Raw genomic sequence first — 18,907 nt, 5'->3', positions numbered from 1 at the left:
TAAATCCATACTGCTATAACCTCTGTTACTAACATGTATGTGTATACATATGTATGTGTATATACTTACTTACTTATTTTATCACTGGGTATTGTTTTTGTTCTTATTTTTTGGTTTCTTTTTAAGTCAGAAACTTCTATTATAGGCAAAACTTCTGAGACTTTGTTCTTTTTAAAATCAGGATAAATACTAAGTAAAATAATGTATTTATTAAATGAAGGGTTACAAATCTTCATAAAATAAAACTATATTAATCTCTCTGAAGGTTAAAGTGATGATTAATATCAGATTGAGATTATTGGATCAATAAAATCTATCATAAGAAGTAGACTTTCCTATTTCCATGCAGTTTCCATTTAAAGCACCTATGGGTCTTATTTTAAGCAGTAAAGATGACAATGTATGCTTTATTGCAGTCAATATGCACAGAGTGTCATTTGAGTTAGGTTCTGTTCTACTGAAGATTCAGGAAGCAAAATTCTTGGGTGCTGCTTCAGGATCTATTATAAGGTTCTTTTGTAACTAAGGATATTACTGTAGATAAAATTTTGTTCAGTGTGAGATGAGTCTGTGTAAATAATAATCTCTGTTTAATTATTAGTGCAGGGAAGGAGCGTGAAAATGAGATTTGCTATCACCCATTTCGGATGACTCCTTACCTTATCAAAGTACAAGATCCAGAAGTAGCAGAGGACCAACTTTGTTGTGTGCTGCTTGCAGAAAAAGTGCATTCTGGTTATGAAGGTAATCATTTCAATGGTCAGACAGTTGTTTTGTTTTGTGAAATCTAGAACCGTTTAGTATTTTGCTACAGGAACTTCTATGCAGTTTAGCACAAGAGAATTTCAGCCCAAGAAATTTGTGTTTGAATACCATCAGTGATCTCATAAAAGTACACGATAATTGGTTCTGTTCCCTTGCTTGGAGGCTGTGAGATAACTTGCTTTCCTATGTGCTCTTAAGCAGACTTTTTGATTTTACTCAGCATTTGATTGAAACATACAGTTTTAAGTAATGTGTGTATGCACAATATATTCGTTAATCTGCTTTTATTTTTCTTTCAGCACCCAGAATTCCTCCTGACAAAAGAATTTTTACAACAACACACACACCAACCTGTTTGTTCCAGGATGTAGATGAGAGGTAAGTTAGTTAAGTAAAGAAATAAAGAAAGCACTTCACACGGTGGCCTTGAAGTGGAACTGTTTTTTTCCTGGGAAGTAAATTCAAAGAATGGGATACAAGGACAGGGAAATTCCTGTGTCAGCAAGCACTACCTGAATGAGCCTTCTATTTATTTAATTTATTTATAGAATGCTTGATGTTTTTCTTCGTTGTTTTTGTTCGTTCAAAATGATGTAATGATAATTCTATGTTCACGATTAAACTACTCAGGTTCTACTGGTTGAAAATGCTTTTGTGTTGCTTTTGACAGTCATGGAAGCTGATGATAGTTCATGTGAAACTGTCAATATAGCCAGATGTGATGCATGTGAATTAGTCGTTCACAGAGGCTCAGGAACTGAGATATAAAGCAAACTTTCCTTTAGTTTTCTGGACAGTTTTGTCTAGTACCTTTTGGAGGGTGCGGATGACAGAAATTGGAAGTCTATGAAGAATGGAAGATACTACTTTGAAAAAGAGTTGAAGGCATAGGAGGCTGAAGTGTTGTCAGTATTCTAAAGCTTTTAAGGAAAGGGATGTGCTTTAAAATATCGCATCTTATAAGAATGTAAGGGCAAATTTGCTTGTTCCTAAGTTGAAAACACAGGCTTTCTTTTCCCTTCCTTTGGCTTTTTCTTTCCCTTGTTTTACATGGGACTTCCTTTGCGACAGTGTGGGGTTTCATTCTATTTTCTTTTCTTAGTGAGAACTGAGTTGGCTACCATAAAAGCATCTCAGAATGTGGATTGATTCCTCGTTCCTGAAAGCTCAATAAATTCAATAAGTGATTTCATCTTGTCATCAGAAGAAGTTACTGTGCAGGAATGCAAGAACATTAATTTTAGTCATTTATTCCAATTAATTAGCTTGTTTCCTTGCAGAGTTAAACTCATAACCTGCATGTGAAAAAGTTTTCTTGTACCCTAGTCAGCTGCCCTGCTTGGTTCAGCTACAGTAATCCTGTGTGATCCTTAGCCTTGGCAAGCAGCCCATAGACTGGGGGTACTATTTATTTTCATGAGAGTTTTATAAGATTAAATTTTATTAATGCTCTTTTAAAATTAGGGTAAGTACTCTGCCTGTAGAGCTAGGCAGCACAGAAAAGACAGAACTACTGTAGCAGACTCCTTGACTTTGGTCTGAGCACTGTTTTATAATGTTAGAAGCAAAATAAAAATAAAAAACAAACAAACAAAACAGACCAATAAAACAACCCTGTTCAAAGCGTGTTACTACTAAGCTGGCACTACTGTTTCCCAAAAGTTATACTTAAAAATAGAGGAAAAAGAGTAAATAAAACTTAAATGGAAAAAATTTAAAGGTTAAGTAAGCGTTTGTTTCGCTTGATTTATCTAAATAAGTGTTTTTCTTTGTTTTTCTTTCCCCAGAGCTGTACCTCTGTTGGGATACCTACCTCAGGACTTAATAGGAACACCGGTTTTGGTGCATCTTCACCCAAATGACAGACCTTTAATGCTAGCAATTCACAAAAAAAGTATGTAGTCTGTTTGCTGTGGAAGAAATACCTTTTTTATCCTGAATGTTAAAAGTGACATCTGAAAAGGCCTAAGCAAATTGGAGATTACGTTTTTACCTTCAAGTAATTAGATGTTGAAGAATTTCTGTACTCTACAACTTGATTCTTAATGCAAAATGAGGAAATTGACTATTTTCATATGGTCACTTTTGAGGTGAAGCATGTCTGCTGTAAGCAAATTTGTATGTGTATATTTCATACATAAAGAAAATTGTCCGGAGAGTGCAATGATAAAAGATTTCATGCTTTATAGTATAGTCTTCCTCACTTCATGAACAGTCCATGAGAAAACAGTGAGCCATTCTTGCAGCATCTAACTATGGCAATGTGAAGTTGTCTCTTCAATCATCTTAAATTCTGAATTGTTAATTAGAAGTGCAAATATTAAACTGATGTTTTTTGAATCATTCTTAACAGTACTTCAATATGGAGGACAGCCTTTTGACTATTCACCCATCAGGTTTTGCACTAGGAATGGAGATTATATAACCATGGACACTAGCTGGTCCAGTTTTGTGAATCCTTGGAGTCGAAAGGTTTCATTTATCATTGGAAGACACAAAGTTAGGACGTAAGTCAATAGTCATGATATTTTTTTCCCCTCCAACTTATTTAGTGTTTCTTTAAAAAAAAAAAAACAACAAAATCCTTAGAGGTTTTAGAGAGGGAAAAAATTTCCCCTCAATGTGAGTTGTTTCCTCCTCATATTTGGGTTAATGATGTAGTAGTTGCTTTAAATAAAGGAAGTTTGACAAAATATGAAACAGTTTAGTACTGTCGAGAGTTGCTTTAGAAGAGAAGCTATGCTCAAAGTGAGTGAGGATGTGCATTTAGTCAGATTCAGTGGCCTTAGATCTAATAGAATAATGATCAGATCCTGTTTGCTATATATAGACGGCAAATTGAGGATGCAGTCTCTCTACAACTTAAGTACTTGCACTTGTAATGGAATGGAATATGTTTGGTTTATGCAGGGGTCCCTTAAATGAAGATGTTTTTGCTGCTCCCAACTATACGGAGGACAGAATCCTTCACCCCAGTGTTCAGGAGATCACAGAGCAAATATATCGGCTATTACTACAGGTAAAGCATGTGCTTTTGTGCCACCATTTTAAATTCCCACTGAAGAAAGGGTGTTTATCTTAATGTGATGTTTTGTTTAACTATCTTCCACTGTTCCACTGTATTGGGATTTCTGGCTACAGTCCTGGAAACTATTTGTGTTCAACTGCCAAGAATGACTCACTTAAGTGTGTTAAAGCTCCGGTTGGTATTTAAGGATTTAGTACAGCTATGGCATCTTCATACAGACAACTTAAAAAAATCTAAACAAACAAACACAAAACTGCACAAAAAAAACCTCTTTTACTTCATGTGGAACTATTAGTAACAATTCAGTTTTTGTTGAAGGCTGGCATGCAGAGACTGTATATTTTGTTGTTTTTAACAGCCTGTACACAACAGTGGATCCAGTGGCTATGGAAGCCTAGGTAGCAATGGCTCACATGAGCACTTAATGAGTGTGGCATCCTCCAGTGACAGCACAGGAAATAATAATGATGACACACAAAAGGATAAAACAGTAAGTTTTCTATTTTTATAAATTCAAGTATGAGATACAAATCTGAGTAAGTTTTAACTTATAGCATAATTCTTTCTAATTTGGGATGGGAAGAAGTATAAGGAAAGTGTTGTCATTTGTTTAATGTGGAAAAAAGCTTTCTGTCAGGAGGAATAAATATTTACAGTGTAGGTGAAGTCTAGGGGTACTGAAGCACAATTGCAGGTTTGCAAGTAGACACTTAGCACATTCTGATGCCCATTATATGCTTGCTTCTGGGCAAAAAAAAATGGATGTCTGAAAGCAGTTTCTTCTGAGGGGAAAGTCTGTACCTCCTGCTTTCTGTAATAAAATGCAGTAATAACTGCATACAAAAATGATAACCTGTGACCTTTTTATGCTGCAGAAAATGCACTGTATAATACAGAGTGAAAGTTTTTTGCTTAAAACTTACCTTTAAAGGGCATTGTTGTATCCAGTTGGTAGTGAGAATTTTTCTTCAAACTAATGGCATTAAAAACTAAACAAACAAACAAAACCAGCAGAGCTAAGTTTGTGCTTCTGCTTATCAGAACTATGCCATAGAGGTGATGTGAATTGGGCAGTAGTGTACTGAGCATGGCTGCAGTCAAAGGAACTGTACCATTTTCTAAGATCTGAAGTCATTTTGGCATTCCTGTTCAGCCTTCCTGAATTGCAATTGGTTTCTTAATGCTCAGTTTTTCCTTAGTTTACATCACTCAGGCAAAACCTTCTGAACTTGATTTATGCTTTTGTGATCAGGCGTAGCAAACTGCTGTGCTTGCCAACATGGTCACTTGCTGCCTTTCAGTCCTTAAACACTATTGCCTTAAGCAAACTAAGCTTCTGAAATTTTTGTTTTGCAGATAAATTACTTTTGAGCTATGTAGAAAATTAGGAAGAACTGTACATAATTTCTTATGTGAGAATTTCATAAGTGTTTTTAATGGCCTCCTTCCAGATAAGTCAAGATGCCCGTAAGGTCAAAACTAAAGGACAGCATATTTTCACTGAGAATAAAGGAAAACTGGAACATAAGAGAGAGCCTTCTGCAGGTAAGGTGCTACTAGTGAGTTAACTAAGTACCACTTTATTGCAGTGCTGCATGATGTAACACAAGTAATGGATTTTTCAGTTTCATTCTAATCAATTTTAACAAATAAGTGCTGTTATTCTTTATATTGTCCTTAATCCCTCTGCTGTGTTCAGGAAAACATGTGACCCAACTGTCTGAATTGGTAATGATGTAACATGCAGTGAAGATGTCCTAGAGCTGTTGCTTTGAAGTACCTTAGTTGTGGCTCATAAGTCAAATACCCTATTTTCCCGTTAGACGGAGAATGTTGTTATTCCTGTTTTCACAAAACTTCAGGAAATTTTAAGTCAATAAATGAAAACCTTCTCGGTGCAATTTAAATTTTGTAGTCATGAGTAAAAGCTTATTTTATAACTTTCATACACTAAACTGAACCTTTTTCCTAAAGAATCCCTAAGAACAGAGGGCTATTTACGCAACATTTATACATGAAGACACAAACTTCTTACTTGCTCTACACTGTTAGGAAACTTCTACTCTGTTAAGAAATATGCACAAAAGGAAACTTCTGCTGTTTTACTGAAACTTGTAGGGGAAGTTCAAAGAATTAATGCTGTAATTGCAAAATAATCTCTTCACAGAAAAACAAAATGGTCCTGGTGGTCAGGTGAAAGATGTGGTAGGAAAGGATACAACAGCTACAGCTGCTCCTAAAAATGTGGCTACTGAAGAGCTGGCATGGAAAGAACAACCTGTATATTCTTATCAACAGATTAGCTGCTTGGATAGTGTCATCAGGTAAGCAAACAGTGTGTAAATTACCTTTGAGCTCTAGACTTCAGACTTACACATCTGATATTGTTAAATTCCTTTTTTTAGATACTTGGAGAGTTGTAATGTGCCTGGTACAGCAAAAAGAAAATGTGAACCTTCGTCAAGTGTGAATTCTGGTGTTCATGAGCAAAAAGCATCTGTTAATGCTATACAACCCTTAGGAGGTATTTTTACATTAGTTTATTTATTTATTTGTTGATTTTGCCAGCAGCCAGTTGGCTGTTACTTTTTGTCAGAATAATGACCAGTGTAGCTTAGGCATGCAGTTTCTGCTGTCATCTGTAGTCTGTGGTTCTAATTGATAGGCTATAGAAGGGGGATTTGCTAGCTTCTTGATGCACAGATAACTGTGAATGACCAGCTAACCAGCATATGCTAGTCAGGAGAAGGCTAACTTCAAGTCTTGCACTGAGTGTTTTGCTGAGTGTTTATACTGAAGCAGGAATGTTTTGAGGATGTTTTACAAGGCATTGGTATGACCTCTACTGGATTATTGTGTACAGCTTTCAAATGAAAGATCTTAAATAGGTAGATGTTTAGAGCAAAACTTAACATCTGACAGCTAATAACCAGCTATGTGAGTGACTTACATAAAACAAGATGGGAGCTGGGAGGGACTTCATCTTAGGCTGGTAAAGACTAGAAGCTTCCAAAGTTGTACCATCAAAGAAGAGTAACGCCCAGGAAAGATGAAGAAGTCCTTCACTGGAAAAACTTGTCTTGACTGTATTTGAGAGTAGAGGATTGGATTTGTTTGCATAGAAGTCATTCTGTTCCTCAAACACTCTTGGTAAAATGTGTGAAACCAATTGAAATGTTCATTTTTTATCTTGCTAAGCACAAGTAAGGCTTTGCTGTTCTGCACCTTAGCAACATATTGCTTATTTACATATGTAATTTCCTTTATTTTTCTGTGGTTTTTTTGTTTGTTTTGTTTTGTTTTTTGAGTAGACTCTACTGTGTTGAAGGCATCTGGTAAATCAAGTGGTCCCCCAGTAGTTGGTGCTCACTTAACTTCTTTGGCCTTACCTGGCAAACCTGAAAGTGTTGTATCACTCACAAGTCAGTGCAGCTACAGTAGTACCATTGTTCATGTTGGAGACAAAAAACCACAGCCTGAATTAGGTATGATTTCTGCTCATGTCCTTGCCAAAATATTGATTTTCAGCAAGTATAACCTCAAAAATGAGAACACCTGGTACCTACTTGGTTAATTTGCCTTGTTTATAGCTGAAGAGTTCTCATGGGAAAATTTGAATAAATAAGGACAAAATTTATTGTATTAACCTTTTAGAGAGAAGTTACCAAAGTTTGTAGCAGCTTAAATTGCATATGTACACTTCTCTTGACGATTTTTATCCCTTCTGTTTTTGTAGAAATGATAGAAGATGGTCCAAGTGGAGCAGAAGTCTTAGATAATCAACTTCCTGCCCCTCCATCCAGCTCTACGCATGTAAATCAGGAAAAGGAGTCATTTAAAAAACTGGGACTTACAAAGGAAGTCCTTGCAGTGCATACACAAAAAGAAGAGCAAAGCTTTTTGAATAAGTTCAAAGAAATAAAGAGGTTCAATATTTTCCAGTCCCACTGCAATTACTACTTACAAGATAAACCTAAAGGAAGGCCTGGTGAACGTGGTATGGCAATAGTTTTGTCTTTGTATATGAAGTGAATCCTGTTGAGAGAACACGTGCATTTTTAACAGTGTTGGGGAGCCACTGTGAACAGTGACAGTCACATGCTATGTTTAAGTCCATAGAAGAGTTCTGGTGACAGCCTTGCCTTGAAGATTAAGTGGAATATACTTTAAATATAATCATGTTTCAATAGCTACTAATGTTCTAGTTACTGGTTCATAATAGTATTATTGTTATGCATCTACTTTCAAGACACAAATACCACTTTAGAATGTTTTCTCTCCTGTATGTTCTTGTATTCTCTTGCTTTTCTGTTCCTTCTGCCTTTCCATCTTTCAGTGCTTTTTTCCAGCTTCTTTCATTTACAGCCAGTTACTACCATTTCACTATTATCTTGTTGGTGAAACAATCTGATTATTTGGTTGCCATTAAGTTAATGTCAGTGGGGGATGGAAGCAAATTAGGCTATCTGTAGCAGTGAGTTGTTTTGTTTTGTTAGGGATAGGAACTCAAGTTGACGTTTCAGATGTTCTTGGTACTGACCTGACTTTGTTTCCATTTTGGTTCTGTTTGGAAGAAAATTCAGATACTGAGAAGCATTTTCTTGCCAATTCTTTTATCTTTCATTTTTGATATATTTAGAGATATGCAGGTCCTTGGTTTAGGAAACATGTTCTGGAACACTAAAGTGCTCTGTGTTCTCTATCCTTGATAAACTTTCCAGACTAAATAAGCCTTACGCAAACTCAAAGTTGGGACAGCTTTGAAATATTTAAGTACTTAAATATGAAAGATGACGGATGGATTTATTCATGTCTGTAAATGAGATGAACTGATAGCCTTCACCTAAAGAAGAGCTGGTTGGTGCTCACTTCTAAACTAAGGTTACATGCTTTTCTTGCAGAATTTATGAAGTTTCAATGCTCTTTCCACTTCCAAAAGAAAATTCTTTTGTGTACTTTCTCTTCTTTGCTGCTTTTATTTCTTTACCTTTTCATTTACAGACCTGTACGGCCCTAACTCTCCAGAAGTGCTTTCAGTTGTGTCTTCTACTGCTTTCATTGTAATTGCTGTAGTGGTTAGAGCAGCTCCTCTGGAAGCCACTATTTTGTACCATTGTACTGACTGGGTGACACACTGAGCCTTTATCTATCCACTTCTTTTTTTTATTGTTTATTTTTCTTCCCCTAAGTCATGTCAGCATGGTTTACCTTGCCTACTCTGCTCAGCTATTTTGCTAGAGGTAAAAGTGAATCTGATCTCTTTCCCCATCCTTCCATTTGAGTGGACAGACTAAAGTCCAGAACCACTGTTTTGAGCAACTTCTAGGAGTGCCAGAGTGTAGGGGATCCATCACATTGCCAGTAGGCTCCTTCCTGGTGCGTGTTTTCTTCTTTGTTCTTGGTTTTTTTTATTATTTGGTCATTGATTCTGTTTTTGCAGGTGGCCGTGGACAACGAAATGGAACTTCTGGGATGGATCAACCTTGGAAGAAAAGTGGGAAAAACAGGAAATCAAAGCGCATTAAACCACAGGAGTCTTCAGACAGTACAACTTCTGGAACTAAATTCCCCCATCGCTTTCCTCTTCAGGGTTTAAATACTACTGCTTGGTCACCATCAGACACTTCACAAGCAAGCTATTCAGCGATGTCTTTTCCAACTGTTATGCCTGCATATCCACTTCCTGTTTTTCCAGCAGCAGCAGGGACTGTGCCACCAGCTCCTGAGACTTCAGTCTCTGGATTTAATCAGCTGCCAGACTCGGGAAATACTTGCCCTATGCAACCGTCCCAGTTTTCTGCCCCCCTCATGACGCCTGTTGTAGCTCTTGTGCTCCCCAACTATGTCTACCCAGAAATGAACAATAGCTTACCTCAAACACTTTACCACAGCCAAGCCAATTTTCCTACCCATCCTGCTTTCCCTTCACAGACAGTATTTCCAGCGCAGCCTCCTTTCACTACCCCCAGCCCTTTCCCACAACAGGCGTTTTTTCCAACGCAACCATTCCATTATAATCCACCAGCAGAAATTGAAAAGATTCCTGTCACAGAGACACGAAATGAGCCATCCCGTTCCTGCACTCCACAGTCAGTGGGTCCTCAAGACCAGGCTTCGCCGCCTTTATTCCAGTCAAGGTGTAGTTCTCCTCTGAATCTTCTACAGTTAGAAGAAAACACAAAAACTGTGGAAAGTGGAGCTCCTGCGGGTTTGCACGGAGCTTTAAATGAGGAAGGAGCCATAAACAAAATCATGACAACTGATGATGGTAGTGGAAAGGGATCCCTACCAGTAAGTATGTTTGTGTTCTTCTTGGGTATGTGTGTTTTCCATTTAAAATCTTGGCACTCTAAGAATATTTAAGGTGTTAAAATGTAGAGATACCCATAGTGGGTCTTTTTCCCTCTTCTGTTTTCTTGTCTCTACTTTATCATTTTCAAAACTCTCTTGTGGACCTTAAATTTTAATATCTGGTCTGCAGTCTCTAGAGACGGAGTCACTATTGCAGTTAGTAAACTCAGGTTTTGGTAGACTGTATAAATGTGGAATCAAATTGTTTGAATAATGCTAACTTTTAAAGTTGAAGGCAGCCTTATTGTTCTCCTGAAGTTACCCCAGGAAACTTGAAAATGAATCCCGAATTAGTTTTGTTATGCAGCTTTTAATGTGAGTGCTAATGCATTCATTGAGAAGCACTGAAATAGATTGTAAATCATTTGTTCACTTTTTTTTAATGTTTAGCAAAAACTTTTTGGGTAGTAAATTTCTGAGAAGGGAGTGAGGGAGATGCAACCTGTAACTGAGGTCTTGAAAGAAGCTGATATAAAGGAAATTATCTTTTTATTTTGACTACTTGTTTGCAAACAAAGTATGAGGTATTGCCTGCGGACACTGTTTATTTTTCTTGGTGCACTGTGCCCTAAAGCTCCGTACAGAGCTATGTGATAATGTCAGCTTCTTTTCCTGGCTCATTTAGATTTGTTGGATCAATTAAACTAATAATCTGACAAACCTCAGGTGGAGTGCTGTGTCTAAGGATTTCTATGATGATGGTATAGACTGTTACATTACTGTTGCATAAGGATTCTGCATAGTGTCTTTCCGAATGCTGAGTCACTGATGGGATGCAACCTAAGTCTTCTAGAATGTCCTCCTACCTCCTGCTTTTCTTCTTATGTGGGCTGTAACTGTTCACTATAACTGACAGCGTATACAGAGTACAATTTGAGTTCCATGCTGTTCAAAGGAAAGCAGACATTGGAAGGTGTGGCTCTTACTGGCATGTGAGATCAAACATGCTCCAAGTAATCAGTCATAGAGCGCAATTAGTGCTGATGCCAACAGCTGATTAAATGACTTTGTTATATAGTTTGTCGTGGGCATGTGCCGACATTAGAAACTGTGGAGGTGGAAGGTAAAACGTACAAACATGCTTGCTCCTCACTCTGACAAACTTAGTTGCTCAGTTTCCAGATGATTTATTTTACCTAATAATCTTGATATTGATTCTTAAGGGGGATGATCAGAGGGGGAGCAGAAAGGAATATAATATATCTGCCTTTCTAGTGAAACTTCCAAACTTTATTGACATTATGCAAAAGCTTACTGTATTCTGTTGTGGCACGCTTGGTGTCTCATGATCTTGAGAACAAGTGTATGTGTATATAATATACACACATTATATTTAATGTATATATGTACATAAATAAAGCACCTTAGATTTGTGCATGGTAAAGAAGTGCATCTGTGATGGTCTGAGACTTACTGCGTGCTCTGAAATGTTGCTACTGGATTAAAGTAAGCTTGATAACAAAAAATACCAACAATTTTGACGGGAAATCCTTTGGAATTCTCTCAGGAGGCTATTTCCCATTGTTCGGAAACCTGCAAAATATTACTTTCTGTAATTTCATCATCACTTGTTTGAACATGAAGGCAAAGCAGGCATTTGTTCAGGAAAGCACTGAGGATATATCTGAAGCTTGTTCATGTATTACAATGTATTCTGTTAATTTCTTCATCAACGTTAATTCCTGAAATTCTTCAAGCCAACTTCTAATGAAGTTTAGCAGTTTTGTAACTGTTCATGTTGACAAATAACAAGCAGTGTAAACTTAACAGAATACCAAGTCAAGTGGATTAATAGTAAATGTAAGAAACTGGAGATGAGATGACCTTAATTTTCTGTTGTTGTTTGTTTCCCTCCTCTTCCTCTTACCAGGCTGAGTCTCCAATGGATGCTCAAAATAGCGATGCGCTCTCTATGTCCAGTGTCCTGCTTGACATTTTACTTCAAGAAGATGCATGCTCAGGCACTGGCTCAGCTTCCTCAGGGAGCGGAGTATCTGCAGCTGCTGAATCTCTCGGGTCTGGATCTAACGGCTGTGACATGTCAGGAAGCAGAACAGGTAATACAGGCAGTGAATACTCCCAGCATTTTAGAAGCGTTGGATTGTGATATCCTACAGACCTCACATGAATTGAGTAATGGAGAGGACCATAATCCTTTGTGTTTCAAATTTATTTCCTTTTAGTTAATTATTCTATTGCAGTTTAATAGAGTTTTAGCTTTAATGATTAGGTTTTTAAAATGTTTAAATGGTTACTGTAGTGGGAGTACCTTCTGTTTAGAAATGAAATTAAATGGTCATGATGTTTTGTTTTTTCATTTCTTTTTACCCATTTCTATCTTCAAAAATACAGGACTGGTCTATGTATTTGACAATTTCTAATGAAGCTTTAATTTCTCTTTTAAAGGCAGTAGTGAAACTAGTCATACCAGCAAATACTTTGGGAGCATCGATTCCTCAGAAAACCATCATAAAACAAAAATGAAGGCAGAAATAGAAGAAAGTGAGCACTTCATTAAATACGTTCTTCAGGATCCCATATGGCTTTTGATGGCAAACACAGATGATACAGTTATGATGACTTACCAGATACCCTCTAGGTAATTCCAGCACCTCAGTCCTTCATAAACTGCATGCACATTGGGGGAGCAGGGTAAACTGAATCTCTGTCTTAATAGAAGACACCTTGTTTAGGTCAGTGTCAAGAACTGTTGCTTCCTTTATATCTTTTGCATACTATCTTCAGAAGTTCTGGAGAATGACTTGGTCAGGCGTATTTTTCTGGAGGCTGATGCATATCTCATATGTGTGTATCTAGTGTCTGATTCAGGTTGTCCTGCTGAAGGAGAACTTGGATCTCACTGCAGCATCTGCAGAGGGGTACTGAACTTCTTTGTTTCAGTGGTAGCACTAAGCAAGCAGTTCTCAGTGGGATTTGGAAGGACAATGAGCCAGCAGAGATGTGCTAAAGTTTTCTGCAAATGTAGAATGCTGCTGAAATAATCACACTTCATTTTTTTTTTTCCAGTGTCAGATCTGTAAACTGAACAATCCAGAACAAAAACTGTTTTTTTTAATAAAAGAAAAAAGCTTGTATTTGATTGTGTGACATTATGTAGGTGTAAAGCCCTGAAAGAACTGAAGCTCAATTTCTGAATATGTTTCATTTTAGAGATTTGGAAACAGTTTTAAAAGAAGATAAGCTGAAACTAAAGCAAATGCAGAAACTACAACCAAAATTTACCGAAGACCAAAAAAGAGAGCTTATTGAAGTTCATCCGTGGATCCAGCAAGGTGGACTGCCAAAGACTGTTGCTAATTCTGTAAGTTTAAATCAGTTTGTTATTTTCGCATGTATAACAGTGCTTGTTATTAGCTGCCTGTGTTAGTTTTCCTTTCCTGTTTGGAAGAAAGCTTGGTCAGTTATACTGAGAAATAGTTAAAATCAAACTTGCTTGCCATGGCTTCTGGCTTGATTCAACTTACTGGTAATCTTCTTTCCAGTAGAAAAGTTGAGGTAGTGAATCCAGTATGAGGAATGGCCTTGTCTGTCATTTCTAGTTTTGTTGAATCTCTTAGAAATTATGTATCAATGCAACTAGCAATTTCATTCATGTCATACGAGATTTTCATGCAAAAACATGTTTTGAGCATAGAAACTTAGGCCTATTTCTTCCTTGAAAGTGTGTGATGGATGGGAATACAGTCTTCCTTCTCTGTATTAAGTTTTTCCTGCAGAATCCTTCCTTGTCTAGATTGTATAAGTAGATTAGTAGCTCAGGAAACAAAGGGCGGGGAAGGGGGAAGGAATCCTCGCAGTTTTATTGGTTATATGTGAATTTTACTTACGAATAAATGATTGCTTTCCAATTCCCTAAGTTCCCCATCATTTGTAGCTTCTTTTCAGATAAGCTATCAAATGCAGAGGCTCTCTTTATTCATGGATGTTTCAAAAGTCAATGCGATAGAATTTGAATAGATCCTTCTGTTATTAATGTTACTGCAGCATTGATGTGAGGGCATCCAACAGGTGTGAAACTACAGTCACTTCAGTCTCTTAAGCAGTGCAGCTGACCTGAATGTATTAATGTACCAGTGTTAGCAATCAAATGTAGGAAAAGATGTTCTTATAGTGCTTATGAGAAGTCAGAATTGTAAATATTCTGTGATGTAGCTGTTCATAGTAGAGTTGTCGAGTACCTTGTGCTGATTTACTATGTTATAAATTGATTGTGTAGGAGCAGCTGGAGGATGGAACCTGAGTGTGGCACAGATTTACAAGTTCCTTTGGAATCAGGGATCACATGCAAATAAACTGATGTTTGGAAAATGTTTTTTTATTATTTTTTTTCCTTTGACTTAATGTTGTTTTGTCTTATTTTAGGAATGTATTTTTTGTGAGGACAATATACAGAGCAATTTTTATACGTCATATGATGAAGAAATCCATGAAATGGACCTTAATGAAATGATTGAAGACAGTGGGGAGAACAATCTGGTTTCTCTGAGTCAAGTCAGTGAAGAACAAACATAGCCTTTGAGCCTGTTGCTTTTAAAGCTGCTTCAAAATTACAGTGATGATCCATTAAGGTTTTAATCTTGTTTCCAGCAAGATGAATCTGGTTCATAAAGCAAATGTTTTTCTCACTCTAAAAGAGTCATTTGTGAAAGAATCTCTTTTTAAATGGTGGCAATCTCTTCCCAGTAAGGACATTGTTGAAGATGGTATAGCTTTTATTTAAAGAAAAAAAACTCATATTTTGCACTTATATGCCTCAAGTATTTCTTTGTAAACTATAAAAGCTTTCATTGATGCCTACTGAGTGGGTCAGTGAGTACTGTGAGTACTGAAAATCCCCTTGTGAACGTATAGCTCTTAAAATCTTTGAGTAACGGTTCAGCATTATAAATTGTTCTAGGAATCTTGCTTAGAAGCTCTTTAGCATTGCTTTTAATATTTGAAGTGGTCCAACATAATAGAAGAAACAACCTTCAAGAAAATCAGTTCGCACTTGCCCTTTTTGTACCAGTCTGAGCCATCCTCTTTGTTTCCTATAGCGTTGACTATAGGAACCTTTTGCCTAAAAGAAATGCTGAACTAATTCTGTAAGGTGATCTTGGGTTAAAATACTTACGTGGATACTTAAGAAAGCATAGGTGAGTGCTGACAACTCTGTAGCCTTTTGTTTCAACGGACACTGCAATTCTATGAACTGTGTATTATCTCGAAGCATGATTTCTGAGAATTTACACACAAAATCTCTTCTAAACAAATTTGCAAACACACAGGATGACTGTGTGTGCTCCAGTGACTGAGACAAAATGTGGTGTCATTTAACCTTTATTTTTGGTCTGTTCTGTTAGGATGTTGGCCGTCCGTTTTTCTGTTTGGCTAAACAAACATCAAACTTGCATGTGGCAAGAGAGGATCAGACATTTCTCGTAATTGGAAGATATTTCTTATAAAAAGAGATTTTGAGAATACCATTGACTTTCACAGATTACATAACTTAACACTTAGTGTGGCTGGAGTCCTTACCTGTCAAGGATTTAATTTCAATGCCTCAGCGATTGTATCAACTTCAATATGTGTACTTTGTCCTTGCGTTGTTTGTACATGTTGGATGTGGGAAGAGAACAAAAGAGAGTAACTATCAATATTGATTAGTTAGAAGAAATCTAGTTGCAGCATTGCTAGATGTCAGCTTGTAGGTCTCGGGGGGTCAAAATCGTGGAGAAACTCAATTAACTTTGCTATGTTTGTCTTAAAATATTTTTCATGAAAGCTTTTTTTTCTTCTGGTTCTTTTTTGTTTGTTTGTTTTAATATTAAGATAACGTTTCTATTCACTGAAAGTTATTTTCATTATATGGAAATGTTTCTCTTTGCATCCAAAGAGGACATGAAGGTAGATCTGGCACCGCCAAAAACATGTTGAAGTGACTGGTATTTGCTTAGTGGATGAAATGTGTGAATGAATGAATTAATTGGACAGCATCATAAGGAAATTTGCAATGGAGACAGGTTCTTCAGTTAGAATGTGTGAAGTTACAGAACAAGTAGAATCACTACTTCAGAAGTGAGTATCTTAAACATAGTGTGAAACGCTCATCAGCGTGATCTGATTCCTGTCTTTAACACTTCTGCAAGATCAAACTTGAGTAGATGTATATAAACCGAATGAGAAACATTAAAATGTTGGTATTCCAGTCCAATATATTAAATGTTTCTATCATAAATGGAACAGTGCAGCTATACCAGCATATTACCTATTCCTTTTTTGTTTTTTATTACATGTAAACACAAATAGTTTTAATTGGACCAGGGTTTGGGAAAAACAAAAGCTTTATATATAAAGGAGCGCATCATTATTAAACAAATTATTTTCAGGGACTTCTCAACCACTTTGTGAACTTTAGCATGCTTTTTTGTTGTTGTGTTTTTCTTTTTCCTTTCTTTTTGTTCTCATTTCTTTTTTTCTTTCTTTTTTTCAATGACCATCTTGTAAGCATAACTTAGTGAGAGGAAGAGAAAAGTATATTTAGAGCATTTTGTGGATGTGCTTAATTACGGTCTTATTCTTGCATCCTTAAAGTGTTTGCATTTACAGGGTGGTATTAAATATTTTCCTGTAACTTTAAATCTACATGCCTCCATTTATAGATAAGATTCTGAAGCTGTAATTTTTCCAAGCTGTTGTAAGATGATTTATTTGTGATGACACTTTGTCAACATGTCAACAATGGTTTCTGTACACTGTGCAATATATTTTGGTTTTGCCACTCGTGACTAATTTTTATGACTTTGCTTTTTAGAAAACTGGTAAATAAAACAGATATATTTTTAGTTGTCTTTCTGTTTCTTGAGCCCTTCTACTCCACGTAAGAAGCAAAAAATACACGTATTGCAGCTCTGTTCTGAGCTGGTACGTCAAACAAGAACTTGCACGATGTATTAGTGGCCACAAGTTGGTTGTGGCTTACTATGCTGAATTGCTGCCAGTTTGTCCAGCTTGAAAGCTTAGTGATGAAAAGTAAGGCAGAATCTTTAGACTGACCAGCTCTTCCGAAAATGTGTGCACGCTAATGCCTGCAAGAGAGTATGTGGCTGAGTTCTGTGTGGTGTTTGGAAGCAGCAGAAGTTCATGTTGTCCTTTTTTACTTTGTTTAATGTCATCTTTAAATACTACTGTCCTCTGTAGCTTTATACCAATCACTTATGGGCAGAGAGTTTTGGTTAAGCCCAATGAATGTGAGCTGTATGGCGTTTAGTCATCTTTCTCTATGGTGTAAGACTGAAGATGGCTGAACCAAAGTGATGAGAACCAAACTGTTGCTGAAAAACTGCTAGGTATGTTTCAAATATTTCTGCTCCTGATGATTTGTTTATTTATTTGTTTTCCCCTAGTGGTGAAAGTAAGAAGACTACAAGCCAAATGTGACTTTAGGCATTTGCCACATTGGCAATGTGCACTCAGATAATTGCTTGTTTAGCACTGCAGGGAGCAGGCTTTGTCTGGCAGCTTCTCCCACCTCTGTAGCCCCTAGGCGTCACTGGTGTCCTGTGATGAAGTCTGGCACTTCTGCTACCCCCGTTCTTTCTCTGCTCAGCTTCCTGTGTTCCTGAGCTTATTACATTCTTTGATGTAAAAGGGAAGATTTGTAACTTTAATTTCAGATAAGATGCTTAGAAAGTTCCTAATGAAGTGCTGTTGGCCCAATGATAGTGATCACAGATATAAAATATCTTCTTGGAAAAGAGGAACGAGGTACTGAAAAGCATCCTATTGTATTCCGCTGTCATGAATTTGGAGAACATTTGTTCCCCTTGTTGAGCAACAATGTCCTTGATTATTATTTGCTTTTCTTCCTAGGGACGATGGAAAGAAACTAATGTATTGATAAGCCTCTGACTCAAAGCGGTGCTTCTGGCAAAGTGACAAACTGACAGCCTAGGAGGAAAGTAAATTTTGTAAGTGTAGGTTCCAAATATTCCAGTATTTCATAAACCCTTATGAGCAAGTAACTTGACAAAGGTTTGATCTGGTGAACAAGGTAGTGAGCAGCTCACCAGCTCTTTTTCCTTAGTGGCAGTGAAAGAGGGCAGTGTTTTTAGGGCTGGTATGGAAGATTTATAACAACCTTGTCAGTTTGCTTTACTGGTATGTCTTTACTTAAGAAAAAGGCTTATGCCCTAATCACATGGCAACAAGGAAAGATTCCCTCATAATGTAAAGAATAGAGTAATTTTTCTTCCCTTGTCTTTAGTTGTGCATAAATGGTAAGATGATTACCTAACTGCATTGAATAGAAGTTCTTAAAGCTTTGGGTGTAGACAGGTCACGTATTAAAACTGCTAGTAGTCAGTTGTCAGCAGTGAGATTAACTGAAATCAGTTCAGAGACCTGATGATGAAAATGCTTGTGCATTCCCTGACGTATGTACTTTTCTGGTAGGGGTTGGTGCTTAAATCTTACATTTAAAGAACAGAATTTCCAGGAATTGTGGCTTGGATTTTCAGGGAAAACGTGTTGGAGTGGTGAAAGGGGCCGTTTGGTAGGTTTTAGCTAACAGAATAGCGAAATGAAGGTGTCTGTGTAAAATGTTTATAGCCTTCAATTTCACAGCTGAATGACCAGACTACATAACTGCAATCGGTTTTACAGACTTCACTTACGGATAGAATTAGTTTGAAGTGATACAGAACTGTCTCTGTCTCCTAATTTGGTGCCCATAGGCTTATGATGTTTATGGTGCTAACTTCT

At 36.9% G+C, this 18,907-nt stretch overlaps 1 protein-coding gene across 9 annotated transcripts in view; it reads left to right on the top strand.

The window, feature by feature from the left end:
- Positions 1 to 16,989, top strand: part of PER2 (period circadian regulator 2) — a 39,768-nt gene extending 22,779 nt beyond the window's left edge. For 8 of the 9 annotated variants that reach the window (XM_015871187.2, XM_015871192.2, XM_015871188.2 and 5 more), the window contains 16 exons: positions 602 to 744; positions 1,065 to 1,143; positions 2,553 to 2,659; positions 3,119 to 3,272; positions 3,676 to 3,784; positions 4,152 to 4,283; positions 5,245 to 5,338; positions 5,961 to 6,117; positions 6,199 to 6,317; positions 7,105 to 7,278; positions 7,530 to 7,790; positions 9,234 to 10,084; positions 12,015 to 12,201; positions 12,551 to 12,743; positions 13,316 to 13,466; positions 14,528 to 16,989. In XM_015871187.2, coding sequence (XP_015726673.1) covers positions 602 to 744; positions 1,065 to 1,143; positions 2,553 to 2,659; positions 3,119 to 3,272; positions 3,676 to 3,784; positions 4,152 to 4,283; positions 5,245 to 5,338; positions 5,961 to 6,117; positions 6,199 to 6,317; positions 7,105 to 7,278; positions 7,530 to 7,790; positions 9,234 to 10,084; positions 12,015 to 12,201; positions 12,551 to 12,743; positions 13,316 to 13,466; positions 14,528 to 14,677 — 3,061 coding nt within the window. In that variant the 3' untranslated portion in view covers positions 14,678 to 16,989. 9 annotated transcript variants of the gene reach the window in all.
- Positions 16,990 to 18,907: the final 1,918 nt, after the last annotated feature.

Source organism: Coturnix japonica, chromosome 9, assembly GCF_001577835.2.
Source record: "Coturnix japonica isolate 7356 chromosome 9, Coturnix japonica 2.1, whole genome shotgun sequence".
NCBI lineage: Eukaryota > Metazoa > Chordata > Aves > Galliformes > Phasianidae > Coturnix > Coturnix japonica.
The sequence above is the reverse complement of the archived record's forward strand: the minus strand, read 5'-3'. Positions and strand labels throughout refer to the sequence as shown.